The sequence below is a fragment of the Eptesicus fuscus genome, chromosome 4, assembly GCF_027574615.1.
Source record: "Eptesicus fuscus isolate TK198812 chromosome 4, DD_ASM_mEF_20220401, whole genome shotgun sequence".
Taxonomy (NCBI): domain Eukaryota; kingdom Metazoa; phylum Chordata; class Mammalia; order Chiroptera; family Vespertilionidae; genus Eptesicus; species Eptesicus fuscus.
Window position 1 is genome coordinate 59,397,229 of NC_072476.1, and position 23,227 is coordinate 59,420,455.

General features: G+C 37.6%; 1 protein-coding gene across 1 annotated transcript in view; it reads left to right on the forward strand.

Annotated features, from left to right (window-relative positions):
* Positions 1-23,227, forward strand: part of MCTP1 (multiple C2 and transmembrane domain containing 1) — a 447,676-nt gene that overhangs the window by 176,960 nt on the left and 247,489 nt on the right. The window contains exon 3 of the mRNA XM_054715060.1: positions 19,177-19,319. Coding sequence (XP_054571035.1) covers positions 19,177-19,319 — 143 coding nt within the window. The remainder of the gene's footprint in view (positions 1-19,176; positions 19,320-23,227) is intronic.

Consider the following 23,227-nt stretch of genomic DNA (forward strand, 5'->3'; position numbering starts at 1 on the left):
GGTTCCCGGCCAGCATGGCTCAGTGATTGAGTGTTGACCTTTGAATCAGGGTGGTCATGGTTCAATTCCTGGTCAGAGCACATGCCCAGGTTGCAGCTCTATCCCCTGTGTGGGACATGCAGGAGGCAGCTGATCAATGATTTTTTCTCATCATTGATGTTTCTGTCTCTCTCTCCTTCTCCCTTCCTCTTGAAAAATCCTATCTAAGAAAAGAGTAATATGCAACACACAAGAGTCACTCCAACACACAAGATGGCTGCCCCCATGTGAACACAAGATGGCCGCCACAAGATGGCTGTCAGGGGAAGGACCAGGCCTGCAGGGGAGGGCAGTTGGGGGCGATCAGGCCAGCAGGGGAGGGCAGTTGGGAGTGATCAGGTCAGCAGGGGAGGGCAGTTGGAAGGGATCAGGCCTGCAAGGGAGGGCAGTTGGGGGCAATCAGTCCAGCAGGGGAGGGCTTTTGGGAGGGACCAGGCTTGCAGGGGAAGGAAGTTGCGGGGGAGGGGGACCCAGGCCTGCAGGGGAGGGCAGTTGGGGGCTATCAGTCCAGCAGGGGAGGGGAGTTGGGAGGGACCAGGCCTGCAGGGAAGGGAAGTTGGGGGGGACCCAGGCCTGCAGGGGAGGGCAGTTGGGAGGGACCAGGTCTGCAGGGGAGGGCAGTTAGGGGCAATCGGGTCGGCAACGGAGCAGTTAGGCATCTATCAGGCCTGCAGGGGAGTGGTTAGGGGGTGATCAGGCTGGCAGGCAGAAGCAGTTAGGGGCAATCAGGCAGGCAGGCAGGCAAGTGAGTGGTTGGGAGCCAGCAGTCCCAGATTGGAGAGGGTGCAGGCTGGGCTGAGGGACACACCCCCGTGCACAAATTTCATGCACTGGGCCTCTAGTAATATATTTAAAAAGCAATATACAACAGGGGAAAGCTGGGATGAACTTTGTGGTGTTCAATGGTATCAATATAAACTAATGGTTTTTAATAGAGATATAGGTAACAATTAAAATAGACAGAGGTGTGTGTGTGTGTGTGTGTGTGTGTGTGTGTGTGTAGTATATTGTATTTTCCTAGATCTGTCTCCTGAGAGGCCCTCAGAGCAATTATAAAGGTGTAATCAACACACCTTTGGCCCAATCTTGGTTTCTAAATACACTTTTCCCAATAAAAATAAGCAGGGCTCCTGGAGAAATGGTTGATTGCAGATGTAGGGCAGCAAAAGTACAAGATGCGCCTGGAACATTTTGCAAAGCCATAGAGTAGGGAAGTACTCAAAAATCGATGGCAGAATGTCAAAATGATATAGGAGCCAAATTAAAGGAGCTCCTAATGACTAGAGCTGGAACAATTTTAGCAACAAAATAAATAATGGCAGCAATAGATTATAAATCATAGAATAATATAAATATCTATGACTTCTTACTAGTAAATCAATAATTGAATAAATAAATGGGTGAGAAGGCACAGCTTTTGCTTATGTTAGAATTTCAATGAATAAATGTAGAAGGGGAAATAGAAAACTACCTTTTAACAAACAACACAGTAACAATTGTAGGCAAAAATCACCAATTGATGCTAAATTTGTAGGTACAAAATTATGATGAGACACAGGTATTTGCATCATTTCAAAGCACTTTTCCACTAAATACATACGAACTACAAAGAGGAAAAAAATAACTTACAGTGGAGAAACTTGGAAGACACCACCGTTAGCAAGTAGTTAAGGTTAAAATCAGCAGTAATGAGGCAGACAGATACCGTGGACCTGCTGATGTGATGTACTGAGAAAGGCACATTATGTCTGTGTGATTCTGTCATAATGCATAAAGCCAATGAAATCAAGAGAAAATATCAGGCAGCTCTGGCAAGATATGATGCCAATTGTCTGAGCTGAGTAGCAGCTACCGTTTGCTCAATCTTGTTCCACAGTTTTAAGTTTGGATGCTACACGGTGCATGCACCACTCTCTTTCTTAAAGGAGCAAATTATTCTCTAGAGATAAAAATAGGAATTGTGTTAAGGTAGAATGAGAGTGCCATGTTCTTAAGAAAAATATTATTTTGTGGAAGTGAAGAATATCCCAAAGTGTTTAAAATGCAAACTCTGATCCAAGTTCACTATTTTACTTACTTGCCTGGAATTTATGAACTTTTTGTTGGGTAGATATCAGAAGAGAAATTAAACACAGGAAACAACCTGAGTTAAGTTTGAGATTGATTAAAATTCATTTTAGACCCACCTGTGAAAAACAAATGTGTTAAGCATATGCTTATGTAGTTAGTATTGGAACACTTTAGATTTGTGAATATATACTATATCTCCTATATAATAAAAGGCTAATATGCAAATTGTTCCCTTGGGAGTTCGACCAACCGGGAGTTCGACTGCTTGCTATGACGTGTGGGTGACCACCAGGGGGCAGTTCAGAACGAAGGAAGGGCCTGGCCTGCAGCTGAGGGAAGGAAGGCCCCAATCAACCCTGATCACCAGCCAGGCCTAGGGACCCTACCTGTGCACAAATTTTGTGCACCGGGCCTCTAATATATATATATATATATACATACACACACATACACACACACACACACACACACACACACACACACACACATACATATAGGATAACTAGATGTAGATGGATAGTTTGAAGTGATAAAACCAGTCAGGAAGCACTACAGTGATGTAGGAGTATAGTTTTGAGGGTCTGAATCAGTATTATGGATGTGGAAAAGGAGACTATGAAGGTGGTTCAGGAGAATGAACAGTAGCACCTGAGATTAATTTATGAGGAAGTTAAATACAACAACTATAGGGCCCTGGCCAGGTGGCTCAGTTGGTTGGAGCATCATCCTGTACACCAAAAAGGTTTCAAGTTTGATTCCTGGTCAGAGCACATACCTAGGTTGCAGGTTTAATCCCTAGTCTGGGTATGTAGAGGAAACAACTGATTGAAGTTTCTCTCTCACTTAGATGTTTCTCTCTCACTCTCTCTCTCTAAAATCAATAAAAAAAGTATATCATCTGGTGAAGATTAAGAAACTATTGAGATTTTTAAGGCTGATGGTACCGGGAGCCAAGTGGATTTTGGAAAAAGTTGAATGTAAGAAGAAATATTGTATTACTATGATAATTAGCAGAAATTATACTTTTTAAATCATTCATTACATTGATGCCTTCACTTACTGCCCAGTACAACCAAAATCCCATGACCCCTGTGTCCCATATTACCCCTGCACAGAGTAGTGGAAGAGAAAAACTCATTTCCATCCTCATGATCATTGCTTGAACTTTGCATAGCCAGAATCTTCCTTCAAAATAATAGACATTGAGTTTGGCTTAGCAGTCAAAACTGGCCATTGTTCTTCCATTTTTATAACCTGTTTTGCAGAACAATAACCAGATGGCTTCTTGGAATGATCTGCCTTTTCCTGTTTTATTATCTCAGCTTTAAGAAGCCTTGTGGACTAGAAAGCACATGATTTGGGTAGTCTGACACACAGTTTCAAAGCCAAGCTCAGTATTATATTGCTGTGTGACTTTGAGATCTGCAATTTCTCTGCTGAAATTGTAGGGTTCCAGATGTAGCAAATAAAAATGCAGGATGCCTAATTAAATTTGAATTTCAAATAAATAGTGCATTACCTTTTTAAATGAATTCTATATTTTATCTGGCAGCCCTATGACAATTGTCATGTCTAGTTATTAGAAAAATGCCATTTATATTTTAATTGGATTGGGCCTTTCAGAACTATATTATCATCTATCATATGTTGTGTGTAATGTCTTGACATGATTATTTGTATTGCTAGAAAAATAAGAACAATCTGTGTAGATATGGATAGTGATAGCAATCCCCTATAATTGAACTTAAAATTTGTATCATGGAGGATATTTTAATTTCATAGGGCTGTCTAAACAAATTACTATAAATTTGGTGGCCTAAAACAACAGAAATTTATTATTTCACAGTTCTGAGGTTCAGGAGCCAAAAAATCAAGATGTGGTAGGGAAAAAATCCCGTTAAAGGCTCTCGGGGAGAATTCTTCCTTGCCTTTTCGCTGCTGGTGGCTCCAGGCATTCCTTGGATGGTGCCCTCTTTGAGATAGAGAGCTTCTCTTGCTGGCCTTAAAGAAGCAAACAGCCATGTGTGGACTGAAAATGGAGAGGGATGGCCTCTAGGAGCTACGGGCTTCCATCCTACAGCTGCAAGGATCTGAGTTCTGCCAACAACTGAATGACCCTGGGAAAAGATCCCAAGGACCAGTGAGAACTCAGCCCAGCTGACACTTTCATTGCAGCCTTGTGAGACTGTAAGCAGAGCTCCCAGTCAAGCCAAGCCTGACCTGCAGAAACCTTGAGATAAGAAATGTGTGTAGTGTTAAGCTACCTAAAGTGTACACTAGTAGAAAACTACTACAGGGTCTACTAGTAAGTTAAGCAGAGAGACAAAAGGGACATTCACTGTCTTTCCTTCTATATTGTCCATCCTGTTTCAATTCGACTAGAAAATACTGTTAAAAAACACTCGTTGAACTATTGGAATTAATCAAATCTTAAGTAGTTTCCCTTAATAAGGCTAGAAGGTAGAGAACCAAAATAAATTAACATATGGAATTATTAGATGCCAAGTTGCTTTAAAAAATCATTTTTTTACCACACCCAATGAACAGAATTGCTAAAGAGCACTTTCGTTTCACTAAAAGATTAGCATTTGGAAAATATTAATTCTTGAGGTAGCAATCATTTATTTGAATACAATAGAAATCAATTGTCACATTTCTAAATGGAAATGAGGATGTTAGTGAAGGTTGAAATGATTCAACAAGGATACACTGTCATTCTGTGAAGACTTGTAAATCAGCCCAGACCCCCCAAAAGGGAGGACCTCAATATCTGTTGAGATAAAGATATTTTTAAAAGGTAACTCTAGTTCAAGAATAAATATGAATATAAACCTTCAGAGCTTTTAGTATCCATGGAAAGTAGATTAGAAGAAACTATTAATCAATTTATAGTGAAACAACTTCAAAGAATACAAGTAAATCGAAATATAAAAATAAACACATATCCTAGGCTAAGAGAACAAAACTGCTGAAATTTGATTACAATTCTGCCTTGTTGCAATGTGTGGAATATCTTTAGCAAACAGGATAAATGTCTCTGACAAAGGCAAAGAGAAAATCAGTTCTTTGAACTTTCTAATTTTTACATAGTTTCATAATGAGAATGTAATTAAATGTGAAAGGCTGAAGCAAACAGAGAAAGCCCATAAAACTCTTCTGTGTGAAACTGCACTCAACTTTAGGAAGCTGGCCAAGTGATTTTACGTGTAACAGTGAAAGCTTTTGAGCTTTCATGGAAACATGCATTTGATTTATCAAAAAACTGCACTGCCTCCGAAACACAGGCCATGAGGTGCAGCTACTGTTTTCTGTGCGTAGGCATTAAGTTGTGTGTTCAGGTTATGCGGAGTCCCTAAGGTGTAGCCTAAATGACTTCATCATTCAAAGACCTCCGTTGTGCTGTTTTGCTTCTAAAATATTATTCCCTGTGCCAATCTAAGATATATGCTACTTTCAATTTGTGCTCCCTTTTAAAACTTTATAAATGTTGCTTTTTCAGAGTTTATCTTCAACATAGGTCATAAGAATGCCTCAGACACCAGGGATCAGAAAAGGGTCACAGAAAAGAGTAAGTGTTAGGAAATCAGTTTCCAGCTTTACAAGAAAAAACACCACACAAAATAACAATAAGTCACATCCTGCATTTCTATAGCATTTTTTAAATTTTTCATATGTTAAAAATTCATTCTGGCTCCAGAGCCAGTTAAAAGTCAGACCTACTCTACACATGTTTTGAGAGTCAAGTAAACAGAATTTATAAAGTAATTGTCACAATCACAAGTTGATAAAAAAAAATTAGAGAGTAGGACTTGGGTTTGGAATTTGTTTTTTAAATGAAAAGCTTCAGAACTGGGAGAATTTGTAAATCTGAGATATTTTGATAATGGCAGTGTTGTTACCAGTCCTTTGGGCAAGGCCTTTGATCTCTGTACTGCACTTCTAAATAGACATTGGAGGTGTGAAAATCTAAAGAGAAGACAGAAAAGAAAAATCTTATTTCAAACAATACAAAAATTGAAACCTTTAATGAATGGGGCTACAAATCATTGTTGCATTTAATATGGCACTCATATTCAGTTATCAGCTCTGCTGAGTGATGTTTATGTCACATATTGATATTAAATGGCCTGTTTTACTGGCCTATTAGTTATTAAGGGAAGATGAGCTTTTACTAGTATTCAGTCTCAAAAGAAGGTACATGGTTACATTTACTTCTCATGCACATTTCCCCCCATATGTTTGATTGTTTGATCAGATTAGTTTATTGGGCTAGTCTTTTAAGATCACTCTAATTTGTTTGTTTTCCATAAAATATTATTTTTTCCAGCTTCACTGAAATATAATTGACAAAAATTTATATATATTTAAGGTGTGCAATGTGATCTTTCAATATATGTGTACACTGTCAAATAATTACTCCAATCAAACTAATTAGCATATCACATACCCTTTATAAGAAAGTCTTTTAGCCCGGGCGGTGTTTCTCAGTTGGTTGAGCATCATTCTATGCACCAAGAGGTCTCCGGTTCAATTCCCAGTCAGGGCACATGCCTGGGTTTCAGGCTCGATCCCCAGTATGGGACATGCAGGAGCAGCCTATCGCTGTTTCTATCTCTCTCCTTCTCCCTTCCACTCTCTGAATCAATAAAAACATTTTTTAAAAAGAAAAATAAAGTATTATATTAGTTTCAACAAGTTTCCTTCAAGCTTTTTAAAATTTCTCCAACTACACTATAGATGTGCTTTTCAGAGTAGACACATTACTTTTCTACTGCTTTCCATGAGTTAAGTAGCTTAAAACAATATCTATTTAATAGTTCACAGGTTCTGTAGGTCCATAATATGGACACAACATAACCAAGTTCTCTGCTCAGAGCCTCATAAGGCCAAAATCAAGGTGTTACCCAGACTGAACTTTTATCTGGGTCCACTTCCAAGTTCATTCTTGGTATTGTTAATGAAATGAAGAACTGAAGGGGTCCATTTGCCTGTGCATGTCAGAGTCTAATAAGGCATGAACAGGAGTTTGCAGCCAAGAAAGTGAAGATTTATTAAGGAGATGGCACCATACCTGGAGTCACAGGTAGTTCATGCTCAAAGATCTGGCTTCCTAATGGCTACCAGGGGATGGATTATATAGGGGAAAAATCAATTGATCATGGTGACTAGTAGAGTTAAGATCATGGTCTCTACTGATTGGTTGGTGCTAGGATAGGGGTAATTGATCATTGCATTTGGTCCCGACATCTGCCATGGAGTTCCTGTGTCCAATTTTGCAAGGATGGTCTGTGTGTTCATTTTGCTTTCCTGGGTCCAGAGCTAAAACACAACCAAGGCCAAGGTATTATGTTGAGTTTGATTGAAAACTTTGTCTTAATTGTCATTAGACCCAGGACCTTGTTTCTAAGACCAAGGTTCTGGATGCTGACCAGACCTCATTGTCCTGGAGGCTTAATGATTAAGCAAGGGAGAGTGAGGTGGGTAAGTCAGGGCCCAAGGTGAGGCTAATTTGCGTTAAAGGGGAAAAAATCAAAATAAAAGGCTAGATGAAAAAAAATAAGGTTTCTGCATGGTTATGGTATTGTTAGAATTCAATTGATTGTTGTTGTAAGTCTACAGTCCCTGTTTTCTTGTTGTCTGCCACCAGGGTTTCTTTTAGCTCCTAGAATCCAGTTTCAAGTCCTTTCCATGTGGCCACTTCCATTTTCCAGGCAGCAATAACATGTCAGATCCTCCTCATGTTTAAAATCTGACTTTCCTTTCTGCTGCCATATAGAGAAAACCTGTGTTTTCAAAGGAAAGTTAATTAATTTAGGTCTGCTCTAACAATCTTCCTTTTGATAAACTCAAAGTTAACTCATTAGTAACCTTAATCACATCTGCAAAATATCTTTTGTCATGTAAATAGCATAATCACAGGCATGATATCTCATCATTCTCAGTCCAGGGATTGGAAGGAGAAATCTTGGGGTGCATTTTAGAATGCACAATGGGGAAGACATTTACCACCAACTTCCAGTAATGTCTATCTCATTATGTTTGTGGCAAGCCATCAACATTTAGTTAATTCTCATTGGTTAAATATAATATTTTAATGATAAATGTTGGGTGCCAAATCTCGTTTAATGATAAGATAATACTGACATCAGCAGGAGTCATAAAAGGTTCTGAAAATAATTGTATTTGATTATATTGTATCATATATAACTTATAAAACTAAACTTTAAAGGATGCAGTGTAGATGTAAATATGAGAACTGTAAAAATTCACATTCATTTTATATGCATTATTAACCTTTAAGTTGGCTTTGTCAAATAATTTTAGACCAGCTATTCTTAAATTTAGAAATTACTTTGAATAATTTAAGAACACAATAGACTTACCCTTTTATAATTGGCCCTTTTTCAGGTGCTGGTATATTCTCTAATCAAAGACAGATCATTTGACATTAGATAATGCAGTCTTAAAATATTTTTACCTATTTAATCACTTACTGTTCTATTTTGACTTGAAGAAAAATTCCAAGTCCTAAACCAGAGATCTATAGATTCCCACATGATCTGTTATCCCGCAAAGCTCTGACTTCTCCTTCCACTTACTTTCTGGGTCACTCACTCCAGCCACACTAGAAATCTTCAGGGCCTCTGCACTTCTGCTTCTTCTGCCTGAAATTTGCTTCAGGCCCCTTTATGTGTCTGTAGGTGAGGCTTTCCCTCCACACGCTATCTAAAATAGCAGGTACCTCTGACCTTTACCCGTGGTTCTATGTTCCTTGGTGCACCTATCACCACATGGCATATTATCTACCTCTTCATTGGCTCCTTGTGTGTTCCCCTCCACCAGAAGGCAAGTTCCTTGGGAAGACGGACTTGGTTTTATGCTCTGCTGAATCCCCAGTGCCTAGCACACAATAAACATCTGTTAAATATTGTTGAGAACATGACTGTACATCAGAAAAGAAAAAATATACAGCTAGAGAATTCATAACACAAATCTTGCATTAAGAAAGAGCCTTCTTTTAAAAAGTAGCAAAATGTTAATGGAAATGGAAAAGTAGCATGAAGGCAGAAGGCAAGAAAGAGTGGGTCATTAAATGTAGTGCTTAGTAAGTTCCTTAAACTTACCATGCAGACCTGGCCTTTCCCCACACCCCACTAGAGAGTTGAAGGGGGGGGAATGAAAGCAAAAAACACCTACTACTATCCCTAACACTGTCTTTTCTTCCAGCGGAGACAACATGCTTTAAAAGGATAATTGCAAGTTTTGAAGTCACTTGTCACATTAAACATTTATTAACTGTTTTTAGCCTAAGAGGCAAAGGTTTTTTCATTGTTCCTCAAGTATTTTAGTTACATTGTAGGTGTTAATATTTCACTTTGCTTATCATTTTCACTTGCTTATAAAACTTATATAATCATTGACACATGTCATCTTCTGGGTTTATATTCAATTGGGAGCTGTAGACCAGTCATGTGCCCGGGAAGAAGATAGCATAGTTATTGCCAAGAAATGGCAGTCCTGGCAACAATCTACCTTCCTAGTCAGCAAATATCTGGTTCACTCTTTTTTCTGAACATAGAAGACTTTCACCTTTCCCAATGGAAACAGCCCAGAGTCCCATGAGGTCATTGTGTCCAGCTCTACGTTCAGGATCTCTGAGTAAAAGGAAACCCTTTATCAGGTCCAAATGTGGTTCTTGGGAGTCCAGTGAACTATTAATCTATCTGCCACTTTGCCATACACATCTAATATATCATGACCACAAGAAGGCATGGGAAACTCATAGCAGTTACTTGTCTGTAGCAATTTTGAAATCCCAAGTAAGGTCACTTACCTGGAGGATAAGGAAATTCCTTAGTTAGAACTCTACTATTTGGAGAGAATCCTCTTACCCGTTGTTCTCTGAGGCAACTGGCTCTACCATCTGAGAAATTCTTCTTTATCTATTATTATCCTCTGTAGCCATATCTGAAATGGGTGCGGAAGAGCCTGCCCTCCTTGGGCATGTATAGTTTTCACATTCTGCTTCCTGCTGGCACACGATCAAATATCTCAACCAGCTAAGCTCCTTTTCTCAAAAAAATTGAGTAGGCTTCCATGTGCCAAGAGTCACACCCAGTGTTCATTCTTAGACATACTCCTCAAACATGATTTATTCCTTTGCTCTTTTTAACATATGGCAGCTACATTATGACCATCATGCTTGGGTGGGAAGGCCAATCTGACGTTGGCCACTAGGCTGTTTTAATGATATTTTGTTGAAAAGCTTTTTCTATCTTATTTTCTATTATTTGGGGCCTAAATACAGTTTTTCCAATTCTTTACATGTAAATGAGCCTATTTTCACCTGAATTCATTGCTTTCTTATGATTACTTACTAAAGCCAACCAATTTGAGAAACTACACACCTTTCATCCATGTCCCCTGAAGCCTAGGTTCAAGAGCAGGTGGTCTGCCTTGCAAGTTATCACAGGAACAATATTACCAAATATTTACTATGCCCTCAAAAGACTCTTGAGGCTTCCAGAGTTACCTTGCTATCCACTACCTGACTGCTAAGTCAATGTCATATATCTTAGGAATTTTTTTTGTAATAGCAGCTCACATTCTTGGAATTAATTTTCATATTATTTAAGATAAGTAGCATTAAGACCTGTCAAAGATAGACACCCACATCTCAGGGGTTTAACAAAATAAAAATATATTATTTATTTAAAACTTTATAGTGTAATGTAGATGGTGGTTCCATTCAGGGACTCCAGACTTGCAGGCCCTACCCTCATCTAGGTTTCTAGTGTTGGGGAAAAGGAGACAGGATTGTATATGAAAAGATGTCATGGGCTAAGCCTAAAAGTGGTATATAACTAACTTCTGCTCACATGCCATTGGCCAGAAGCCAGTCCTCAGTCACATGGCCACACATAAGTAAAAGGTCTTGAAAATGTAGGTTAGCCCAGCCAGTGTGGTTCAGTGGTTGAGCATTGACCTATCAACCAGGAGATCACAGTTTTATTCCTGGTCAGGGCACATGCCTGAGCCCCAGTAGAGGGCATACAGGAGGCAGCCGATCAATGATTCTCTCTCATCATTGATGTGTCTGTCTCTCTCTCTCTCTCCCTTTCTCTGAAATCAATAAAAACATATTTTTAAAAAGAAAATGTGGTTTAGCTACTTGCTTGCGAAGAAGAGGAAAACAGAGCTGTCAGTGAAGGGCAGCAGTTTCAGCCATAATTTATCTGTACACATAAAAATAACTTTCCTTCCAAATATTTTGTGCAAAAATATGACAGTTTTTACTGTATATTGAGTATATCTACATAGGAGACATATGAGATAATAATGGAAGAGATAGATGTCAAAGCATATCCATTCACCTTTATCATGTGGTTTCTAGTTTTGTTCTGAGTAAATCCAATAATTCAATTAAGTTAAAACTCTAAGCAGATTGCTACTAAAATGAGATTTTTTAAAAAGCATTTTGTAAAACTAGGGTAGATTGACCATTTTTTAGGAGTTACAACGAATATCAATTACCATAGTTTGGGAAAGTAGCAATGGCAAAATGCTTATTGTTATAGAAAGTATCTAAGCCTAAGATTTCGGAGAATGAATTGGAGTGGAGAAGACTAAAAGCAGGGAGACAAATAGGAGACCATTACATTTTTTTTCTCACAAATTGAATATGTGAATGTGCTAAGGAAAGTATTATTCAATTACCATGCATTTATGATGCCTTTTAATAATATTGTAATATAATTATCTTAAAATTCTTTCAGTTAATGATAGTAATCAATCAAGAGTCATAAAATGATTTCCAGTGTTATCACTTATAGTTTTAATTGACAAAGAAGATTTTGTTTTCTGTCTAGGGTTGTAATAACATTTTTTAATGGATGTGTTCCATGGGGACCCAGTTATTTTCATCTATATTTTATGACACTTCCTTATACTACTGTTTATTCATGCAATGTTTATAGTTATTTATGGGCTAATTTTTTTCTTGATTTAACAAATCTAATAGAATTGCAATTTCTACACAACTAGGAAGGAGAAATCTGAAAATACTCATTATTTTTCTGCTATATATTCATATATTCTTAAATGATTAAAGAAAGTAGTTAAATAGTAAATGTTTTCTCAACTGAAATGAATTATACAACATACAAATTCAACAGATAATTTTTTCTTGCAAATACTGAACTTTGCACTTTTTAAAAATATGCCAAAAAATTACTCATAAATGTCAATAATCTCTGTCATTTACACTTTTTCAATTTCATGTGCCTGGAAGTGCCTTCTCCTCAAAGAAAGAAATTTACTTAGTTTAGTTCTCTACTACATTTTACCACAGCATTATTTTTAATTCATCTATGTGCTATATCACAGTAATGCCATTTAAGAAATTAAAAAATAGCCGAAACCGGTTTGGCTCAGTGGATAGAGCGTCGGTCTGCGGACTCAAGGGTCCCAGGTTCGATTCCGGTCAGGGGCATGTGCCTTGGTTGTGGGCACATCCCCAGTGGGGGGTGTGCAGGAGGCAGCTGATCAATGTTTCTCTCTCATCGATGTTTCTGACTCTCTATCCCTCTCTCTTTCTCTCTGTAAAAAAAAAAAGAAAAGAAATTAAGAAATCACCGAAACCGGTTTGGCTCAGTGGATAGAGTGTCGGCCTGCGGACTCAAGGGTCCCAGGTTTGATTCCGGTCAAGGGCATGTACCTTGGTTGCGGGCACATCCTCAGTAGGGGGTGTGCAAGAGGCAGCTGATCGATGTTTCTCTCTCATCGATGTTTCTAACTCTCTATCCCTCTCTCTTCCTCTCTGTAAAAAAAATCAATAAAATATATTTTAAAAAAAATTAAAAATCACTGAAATAGTCCTATTACTCATTATGGAAAAACTAGAGGCCGAGTGCATGAAATATCATGCATTGGAGGGCGTGTCCCTCAGTCCGGCCTGCTCCCTCTCACAGTCCGGGAATCCTCAGGGGTGGGAGGGGACCTGGTAATCAGGGGAAGACGACGCCCCATCACACCTCTGCTGCTACCACTGCCGGCAGCGCAAGCCTCAGTAGGCCCTGGTTACCTGAGCCTCGAGTGGCCCTGGGGGTCTGGGCAGCCGACATCTGAGGTTTGCCTGCGCCTTGGGCATCAGCTGGGCAGCCGCCATCCAAGGCTTGCCTGTGCCTCGGGCCGGCCCTAGGCGGCTGGGGGGCTGAGGGGACTGCGGGACTCTGGAGGCAGGCGCATGGAGTGGCCGGGCGCCTGCCGCCCCGGTGGGGCTGAGGGGACAGGGTGCTGCCATCTTGTGGCTGTGGGCGCCACCATCTTTGAGGGCGGGGCAGTCAATTAGCATATTCCCTCCTTATTGGCTGTGGGTGCCACCGTCTTTGAGGGTGGGGCAGTCAATTAACATATTCTCACCTTATTGGCTGTGGGCACCACCATCTTTGTGATGGTGTGAGGGTCAATTAGCATATTCCCTCTTTATTAGATAGGATAAGTGGATAATAAGTTTATTATTTTATTACATTAAGCCACATGTGATTATAAATCTCTTGCATTTGAATTTTAACATATTTAGTTATTTAACCCATGTAATATTTCCAATGTTGGGCATTACAAATCTTCAACAAAAATAAGAAGGAATAGAAGAACTTTAGGAAATGATTTTAACACATAAATATGGTACCTGTTTTGAAGATTTGAAAATTATCTTCCACTAAGACAATCTATTGCTCTGAGTATATGTTGAACATCACTGTTTTTACAAGCCTCTTTCTAGTATGAAGGATCTAATTATACTGTTATCTTCTTTGTTGTCTTCTTTTTTTCTTCTTTCTCTTTCCTCTGTCTGAATGTGGAGTGGAGGTACAGTGATCACCTAACCTTAATGATGTTTTAAGACAAAAACCAAACAAACAGAAAACTCCATAGAATGTAATGGAATTTATTATAGGGTAATATACTTACAGGGATGTAGGATCAGAGTGGACAAAGGACCCCAGCCGTTCTGTGCTGCTAGACAGTTGTTACAATAAATGTTCTCTGGAAGCGCTGAATACTAATGATTGACAAGACAAAGAACGCCGTATGAGCTGGGACCATACCTCCTGGTGGTGTTGTGGATCATTTACTGACGTTAACATCAGTGTGATATTCTCTCAGCTGTTATGTCTTTCTGGCTATTACTGACAGTAATCTTTATGGTTACATTGTGTAGGCTTACAGTACACAGCTAATCATTAACTACAAGCCTGTGTGTGCTGGCCAGGACCAGTTAAGGCCAAAGTTAAATCAAGAATAGAGAAAGTGCAGAGCTTACAAAGATGGAGCCAGTTTGTTTACACCAATAACCTATACATCCTCCTTCTCCTTTTTTCACATTCTAATATAGGACTGAGTTTCAAATCGGCATTGTTTTTATTAGGTGTTAGCATTATTGAAAAATTACAATTCTCTGAAATGCTAGGTTTGGGATAAGATTGATTTAAACTTGCTAATCAGGAGGCTTATTTATTCTGAGAATGGAAACCAGGAGACTCGGCATTCGATGGCTATTTGCATTTTAAATAGCTCTAATACTATTTTAAGGAAGGAGAGCCTGCCATCTTGTGTTTGCTCTGTTCAGTGCAGCACAAAAGGAGGCCCATTCAAAGTTTAGTTCTGTTGGACTTAAATTATGTCTGTTGTTCTAACCAATCACATAAAATACTGAAGTGCTTATCAGTGACCTGGCTCTGAAAAAAATATAAAAATAAAATATAACATTTGGGACATGTGATTTTTTCCTACATGAGAAAACATATAAACCACCTAATTATTCTTTTTAAGCAATTTGATTTTAGGGTACAGAAATAATTGATATTATAAATGTTTTGAAGCAAGGAATTAACAATTATAAAATAATAATGTTTACAAATAAATTCTGAAGTTAATGCTACCTGATAAAATGAATGTTGAAGTTGCTCTTGAAAATGACATTAATAACAAAAGGCTGAATTTTATTTTAGGGCTAGCACCTCCTATTTTCTTCTCCCATATTTACTTGCCTGTTTTAATTTCATTATTACCATAAAAATGTTTTATGAGGGTGGTGTTCCAGCTGATGACAATAAAGCACAGGAAAATGCCTGAGAACAAGTGTGCAGTAGTGATGCCTTAACTTTGAATTTGATAAGTGTTAATGCCATCTTGTGGCTGAATGCAATATTGCAACAAATAAACACAGGCACATGAATTTATTGTTTTAGGGGTTTTGTTCTTTTGTGTTTTGTTTTTGTACCAACAAACTAAAATTGTTGGTATAATATATTTATTAGAGATTAACCACATGTTAATTGCTTGGATTTATTGGGGGGGTTATTGTAATAAAATTTCTTGATTTCATTGGGAAGTGTATTACAATAAAAGAACCTCCAAAAACATGTGAAACTTTCTTATCTACAAAATATAATAAGGCAGCATTTCCTAAAGAGAGACAGGGGATTCTTAATCTTGAAATATGAGCTTAAGAAAAGTAGGCCCTATGGTCAAAAAATTCTGTTAAATGCTGTATGTCATGTCCTCATCTTGGAGAGTCCATTTACTTATTTAAAGGCCATAAGGGGTTAATTTCCAAAATATATAAAAGAACATACACAGGAAGAAAACAATCAAATTAAAAATGGATTGAGAGATAACACACACTGAAATAAAACTGCTAAAATAAAAAGAAAATGGGCAGAGGACCTGAATAGACACTTCTCCAAAGAGGACATGCAGCTGGCCAACAGACATATGAAAAAATGCTCAACATCACTAATCATCAGAGAGATGTGAATTAAAACCACAATGAGCTATCACTCACACCTGTCAGAATGGCTACTATCAACAAATGACAAGTGTTGGTAAGGATATAGAGAAAAGGGAACCCTCATACACTGCTGGTGGGAATGCAGGCTAGTATAGCCACTGTGGAAAACAGTATGGAGTTTCTTCAAAAAAATAAAAATGGAGCTGCCTTTTGACTAGTCCCACTTCTGGGGATATATTCTAATAATCCCAAAACAACAATCAGAAAGAATATATTCACCCCTATGTTCAGAGCAGTGTTATTTATAATAGCAAAGGTCAGGAAACAACCCAAGCGCCAATCAGTAGGTGAGTGGATAAAAAAGATGTGGTACAGTTACACAGTGGAATACTATGCAGCCATAAAAAAGAAAGGACCTCTTACTTTTTGCGACAGCATGGATGGACCTGGAGATTATCATGCTGAGCGAAATAAGCCAGTCCAAGAAAGACAAAGGCCATATGATCTCACTTATATATGGAATCTAATGAACAAAATAAACCGACAAACAAAATAGAACCAGAGGTATGAATAAATGCAACAAACTAAAAGAGGTTGGGGAGGATGAGGGTACTGGATGGAGGAAGGTGAAGAGATTAGCCAAAGAAAATATATGCATAGCCCATGGACACAGACAACAGTGTGGTGAAGGCCAGAGGAAGGAGGGGCAGGAACTGGATGTAGGTGGGTAAAAAGGGGGAAATGGGGGATATCTGCAATAGTGTCAACAATACATTTTTTTAAAAGGCTATAGAAAACAAATCCATTTAATTTTGTTTTAAACCAGCATTTTCCAAATACGCTTGACCACAGAACTCTTTTTTTCTTAATGCTAATACTACCCTACCTATTCATGTTATCAGATAATAAATTGCTGAAATAAGTTTGGAAAATCACTTTCAAACATAGAAGATTACATGCAAAATTTTTACTCACAATTAAACAATGTCTTCCAATTCTGTAAGCTGTAATCATAAGCTGAAGGTTTTGAACTATTAAGGACTCTAAGTCACTAAAGGTCCCCTAAATTAATAACTTGAAAACAATTAGAATATTTTAAAGAAACATGACTATTAAAAATATTAAATTTTAATGATAGTCCCAGAGGGCTAATCAATGGTTGCAAAGAGAAGTATAGCAAATTTTATCCTACGGAGTCAAAACAAAGTGAGGAAAGTCAGGTGATTGGCTCCCATGAGTGTGTATATGACTATGAAATTTGCTAACATATTTACTATCGCCAATCCAGGTCACCCTGTGGCCAAATCTGCACGTTAATAAAATATTTCACCATCATAACTTGTTTTCAGAGTCCTAAAAACAGCCTTTCTCTTTCTGTTATACCAATCCTTGAGATCTTTGTGCCTGTCACAGGCTAAAATATCTATCCCTAATCCTTAACTTAACGCTTAGACCTACTCTTGTTAGCTGGATTGTTATTTCTTCAGGCTATGGGATATTTACTGCCTCAAATGGTCAAATGGCATCATGGATATGACAAGAAGTTCTGATTCTGTACTAAGTACTGAAGATTTTATAAAAGTGACCTCAAAGGCTCTGGTATTAGAGAGCTTATTATATTTTAGCAGGTAGTAGCAATATGTCAATGCTTTTCAAAATGAAAGACAAAAATGTTTTAGGCCATGACTGGGAAAATATAAATGGGTACATGGATTTTAATAACCCTCAATATATGTTTTACAACACTCTCAATTCCCAGGGTCCTCAGCCCTAAGTTGGGAACTGCTGTTAATAATAGTTATTTTAAGTACTGAACATTTTTATTGCATTGAGTTCCCTAACGAATACATTAAAACAGGTTATGATGATATAGCCTGCATTTACATTTATAAATATTTTTTCAAGTTTGTACCATAATGATAAAATTAAACTACCCAAATGGGAATTTCACATGGGAAATTGGGGTCATTTTTTCATTATGCTCAGGTCTACTAGTAGGTGCATAAAAAACAAGGCATTACATTTATTTGAGGAATGTGGAGAGTTTTGAGAGAGCCTCCAAGAGATTCAATAAGAAAAGCCAAATCCTATAAGGCACCTTATGTTTACCATAGATATTTATGTGTCATTGAGATTAGTGGAGTGTAAAGGAGGGATATAGATAGTGAGTTTAAGGAGATCAGTATCATAATTGTAATGCCAATATTCATATGGTGCTTTTCAGTTTTCATAGGCCCACTCATATTTTCCTTTAAATTATATAAACATAGCTATCAACTATAACTTCAGTTTGGGGAGAAAACTGGAAAATCAAACAAAATTTTATTATAAGGGCCTCGTATAAAGAGTTATTTCCTGAAGATGAAGGTTGTCACACACTGAAATGATTTACTTGGGGTCATTAATGATACACCTTCTCTAGGAATTCTTAATAAGGACATAGACTCATTAGGCCAAGACTGGTCTCATTCATCAGTCAAAATGGGAAATGGTATAATACCTGTGTAAGTATGTAAAGGCCCTTCTCTCTTGCAGGTGTAGTAGAAAAAGCACAAGCATTAGAGTCAAATAGTCTTGGTTGCAATCCTAACCATCTCTTGCTAGCTGTGTGTCCATAAGCAACTTACTTGACAGCTCTGATTTTCTTTGTTATTTTGGGAGCTTGGGAGATGTCAAAGGATAATCTCCAGAGCACTTCATAAACATTTGTTCCCGTCCCCCTGATTCCTTCCTCTGAGACCTTCATTCCTTCCTAACATTCTAAAACTGAAACTTCTGAGCAAAAGAGAATATGGAACCAAGGATGAAATTGAAGCCCAATTTGAGACTCATCTTTTCCTAATTAAGCCCATTAAACTAGTATAAAATTTTAGCAGCATCTGTAAGTCTAAAACTGTTTAAATCAGCCAAGATTATGGATCATCCTTTTTAGAGTTAACCAGATGATACCAAGAGAAATGTCAGATTAATCTCTATCATTTATAACATGAATTACATTTACATATGCAGCATGCAATAGAGTTTTTTAAAATACCGGAACAGGGTTACAGTATTGAGTACAGAAGGTTGATAATAATAATTATTATTATAATAAATAATTTACTGTCACTTTAATATTTCAGGAAAAATTTAGGAAAATACTCTTAACCCTTATTTTCCAGGTGTTAAGCTTTGTTTTTTATTCCTTGAAATAATTGCTGGTGAGTAGATGAGCTATTCTCTTGCCTCCATAGAAAGGCATAATTAACATGGATCAATCTGCTTTTCTTTAACAGGGACAAGTGACCCATATGTGAAGTTTAAAATTGGAGGAAAAGAAGTTTTTAGAAGTAAAATAATACACAAGAACCTCAATCCTGTGTGGGAGGAGAAAGCGTGCATTCTTGTCGATCATCTCAGAGAGCCATTGTATGTGAAGGTGAGCCATTGATTTGTTTTTCACTAGTGCAATTTGACATAAAAATCCCTGTTTAATGGCTTTTTGTCCTGTCTCTCTGTCTAACAAGATTTTTCACCAGAGATATAGTCTGCTGTGCACAATTCTAATCTGTGAATGATGTGATAAAAATGAGATTGAGGGGAGGGGGAGAAGTGGGAGCATGTCTCTTCAGGACAGTACTGTTGCCGGGCAGTCATTTAGGAGGATTATGAAGTCCACTTCTTCCTACTTTGTGTGGTCGACTGGTTTAGTGCACTTTGGGAACATATGCAAACAAGTCTCCATGTAAGCTAGCAACAAGGAAAGCTTACACAGAACCCAGCCTTTCTGATTAAGAATGATATCAGGACATCTACCAGTCCTGATTGCAAATCAAACGCTTTACTTGGAAAACAAGAAAGGTAAAGATAATAGGGGGAGAAATACTAATATTCCTGTCTCTATTATATTATCAAAGATGAAAAAAGTCTGTTCTCTAGCTGGACGTAGTTTTTAAAAGAAGGATTTAAAGAAAGGCTTACAACCCTAATTCCTTGCTTTATTTTCATACTTGACTTTCCTCTAATTCATATCTCTAGGTAAATATATTCATTTTGTCTCCTATGTTCTGAGGACCTGTTCAGTGACTAAACCTTTTTCTATCTTTTCTACAACACACCTCATCCTTTTCTCTAAATTGTCACAACTGGCACATGAGCCAAAAATCTCATATCATCGCTCTTTCAGCAGTCTGTGGACATCCTCCTTCCCCTCAACTCTTCATTTGTATTGCTTCCAGTTGTTTCTCTTCTCCACATAAAGAAAATGTAGTCAAGGTTTTATTAAACTCATAGCATGACAATTTATAAGATCAATGAATAGAAAATTTCCTAAGTCTACAGTTGATAAGTGTCTAGAATTCATTATGGGGAGAATAGACCTATTTCACATAAGAAATAGTCTCAAGTGGATGTTAGCTAAAGAAAATCAATTAAACAGAATTAGTGAGCTGTACTTTAATATATACTATGTGGTGGCATAAGAATTATTGCGAGAGTATTCATCACCAACTCCTCCCACCAAAGAGACGACCTTCATGGTCAGAGATGTTTCTCCCTTGCTCCTCACTTCTAGAAGGAAAGAAATGTCTACTTAAGGAAAAAAAAAAAAAAAAAGGAAATACCGTATTTTCCAGCGTATAAGACGACTTTTTAACCCAGGAAAATCTTCTATACGCCCAGTCGTCTTATATGCCGGAAAATACGGTACCTTCATAATAAAGTACTGAGATCAGAGATGAAAAAATAATTTAAGAGAGACAAGTGGGATGTAAAGGAAATTTTATTTCTAGGGAGGTTTAGAAGAGATGAGTTAGAACAGCTACAATCATGAAGAAAATGGGTTGAAAAAGAAATCAGGGGTGAATAAGGACAGCACTGGGACAGTTGGATCTCATTTAATGTCCCTAAGAGAAAAATCAGGGGAAGAAAAGGAGTAACTTTTATTTACCTTTGTTGTGGATCTGTTTCTTTAATGGGATACTACACTATGACAGACGGATCACCAGTCTTTATAAGCGTTACAAATGAACTTACCAAAATTACAGTAGATATTGGTTGAGTTCTTTCACTTTTCTCAAACCTCAGAGGGAAGGTAGGGGAGGGTGGGGGTAAGGGGAAGAGATCAACCAAAGGACTTGTATGCATGCATATAAGCCTAACCAATGGCCACAGACAGCAGGGGGGTGAGGGCAAGAGTGTGGGGGATAGGAGGGGTAATGGGGAAATAAGGACACATATGTAACACCTTAATCAATAAAGAAATTAAAAAAAAAGAATGAGTATTAATCTATGTAAAAAATCCAAATGTCAAAATGCTAATTTCAAAAGAAATCTCCTAATTGGGTCAAAAAGAAATTAAAAACAAAAAAATGATGGGGAAAAAAATGTCTAGGTGTGAGAGAGCAAGAATACACACACACACAGATACACTTGTCCTATCAGTGGAGACAGTGACACTGTGTGCAGATGAACGACACACTGTGAGCACAGAGGCTGGGAGAGAGCACCCAAGGGTTGCTTTTCTTTGTCTACTACTGGAGTTCTCGGTGTACAACATTAAGTAGCCACGGCTTCACTTCTACCGTGCAGAAGATACACAGTGAATTGTAAAAGTTTTTAAGTTAAATAGGAATCACACTGGCCTCTCAAATACTAGTACAAACACAAAATGATCATATTTTATTTTATGTATTATCTTATGCTTTTTAATATGCTTTGATATTTTTTATTTGATTTTCATTTTCTGTTAATTGCATAGGGCTTCTTTTGAAAAAAAAATCTCTAAATTTTTGCTTTATTTTTTTTTTGTTTCATTTTATTCACTTTTTGCCTAACCTTGGACACACAAGGATCTAAATAAAATACATTGGTAGAAATGATATTTGAAGTTAGTAGAATTTCATGAAAATTGCATCATTTTCATGGTCTCCACACAGCCTTGTGTTGTTGACCTACTTGATTTTAATATGATGCCCACATCCTCCATGAGGGGAGATGAATCTTGCCTGAAAGATTTCTTAGGGACTAACCAATTCTGTAGTGACAGGGAATATGAAAATGTACCCATGAACTGGATGGTTATAAAATATTAAGTGCACTACTTTCCCATATCTAGTCAGAGGAAAAAGAGTCCATGTCTACCCTGGGGTCTGATTTCTGTCGGTGGAAAGCTTACCAAGGGAAATACTAGTAACATAGGTTACAAAATCACATTAAAGTTTCAGTGCTTGTACTGAAACTTCCTAGTAAAAACAGATTTTTTTTTCCCCAAAAAAATTCTGGTACTGGATTTCTGCACAAAATAAATAAGATTATACTTTGCAATTGGTTGAGATTTGTATAGCTTTTAGTTTTAATGGAAGGAAAATATTCCTTCCATTCTGAATGCCTTCACAGTAAGGGCAGGAGGTGAAAACTGGTCTGGAGGAAGGGACTGAAAAATCATTTATAATAAGGTAGGAGTAGAAGTAGGGAGTTAAAATGTGGTACTTCTAACTGACACGGGAGCCTCTGGAGCCTGCTCTGTATCCTCAGGGATGCTCTGGCACATCTTAAACAATGGGGTAAATTCAGCATCCATTTCCACTGAATTGAATTAAAATTCTCCCTTGTCATTTCCCTGACTCTGTTATCTAAGGTACACAGTGAAAACCCAGAGTTTTAATGGAAGAGACAGAAATACTATAAAGGGGGAAATGTTTGTGTAAATTGTTGCTTGTTTGACCTAATCATGAGCTTGAAACCCAGGTATTAAATTGGAGTGCTCTCTGGAATAATAGAAAAATTTTGATACTTAGGAAAACAGTTCCATCAGGGGCTATATTACTGTTTCTTAGATTGTCATTTTAACAAAAGTGGTAGTTCCTTAAATAACGCATGTCTGTTTAAGCTTAAGATATAAGATTGAAAAGGTACTATATGCTTCGTTCAATTAAAGGACTACCTTACTGTCTTATGTAAAATTACTCCTCAGTAGGTTTTAAGTGCCCTAAAAGGATGTCATATACCAATAATCTCCCACCCTAGCTGTACATAAGATTATCCAGAAAGCTTTAAAGAATCTAGATGTTCAAGTCCCTTTCCTAAAGATTCTGATTCAGGACCTAAGAGATCGAGTCCATGTTTCTGTGTTTAAAAAAACACAATAGTTTATTCTGATGCACTGCTTAGGTAGGGAGTCACATTTCTAGACATGTAAATGGAAACAACTGAATACTTGGAATGGAAATATGTTTGCAGCCATAAACAACTGAGAACCAGAAGAAATTATTCTGAAGTTAGACAATGTTGGTATTATCTTATATGTGTGTTTTTGTTTGTTTGTTGTTGGTTTTTTTTGCATGATTC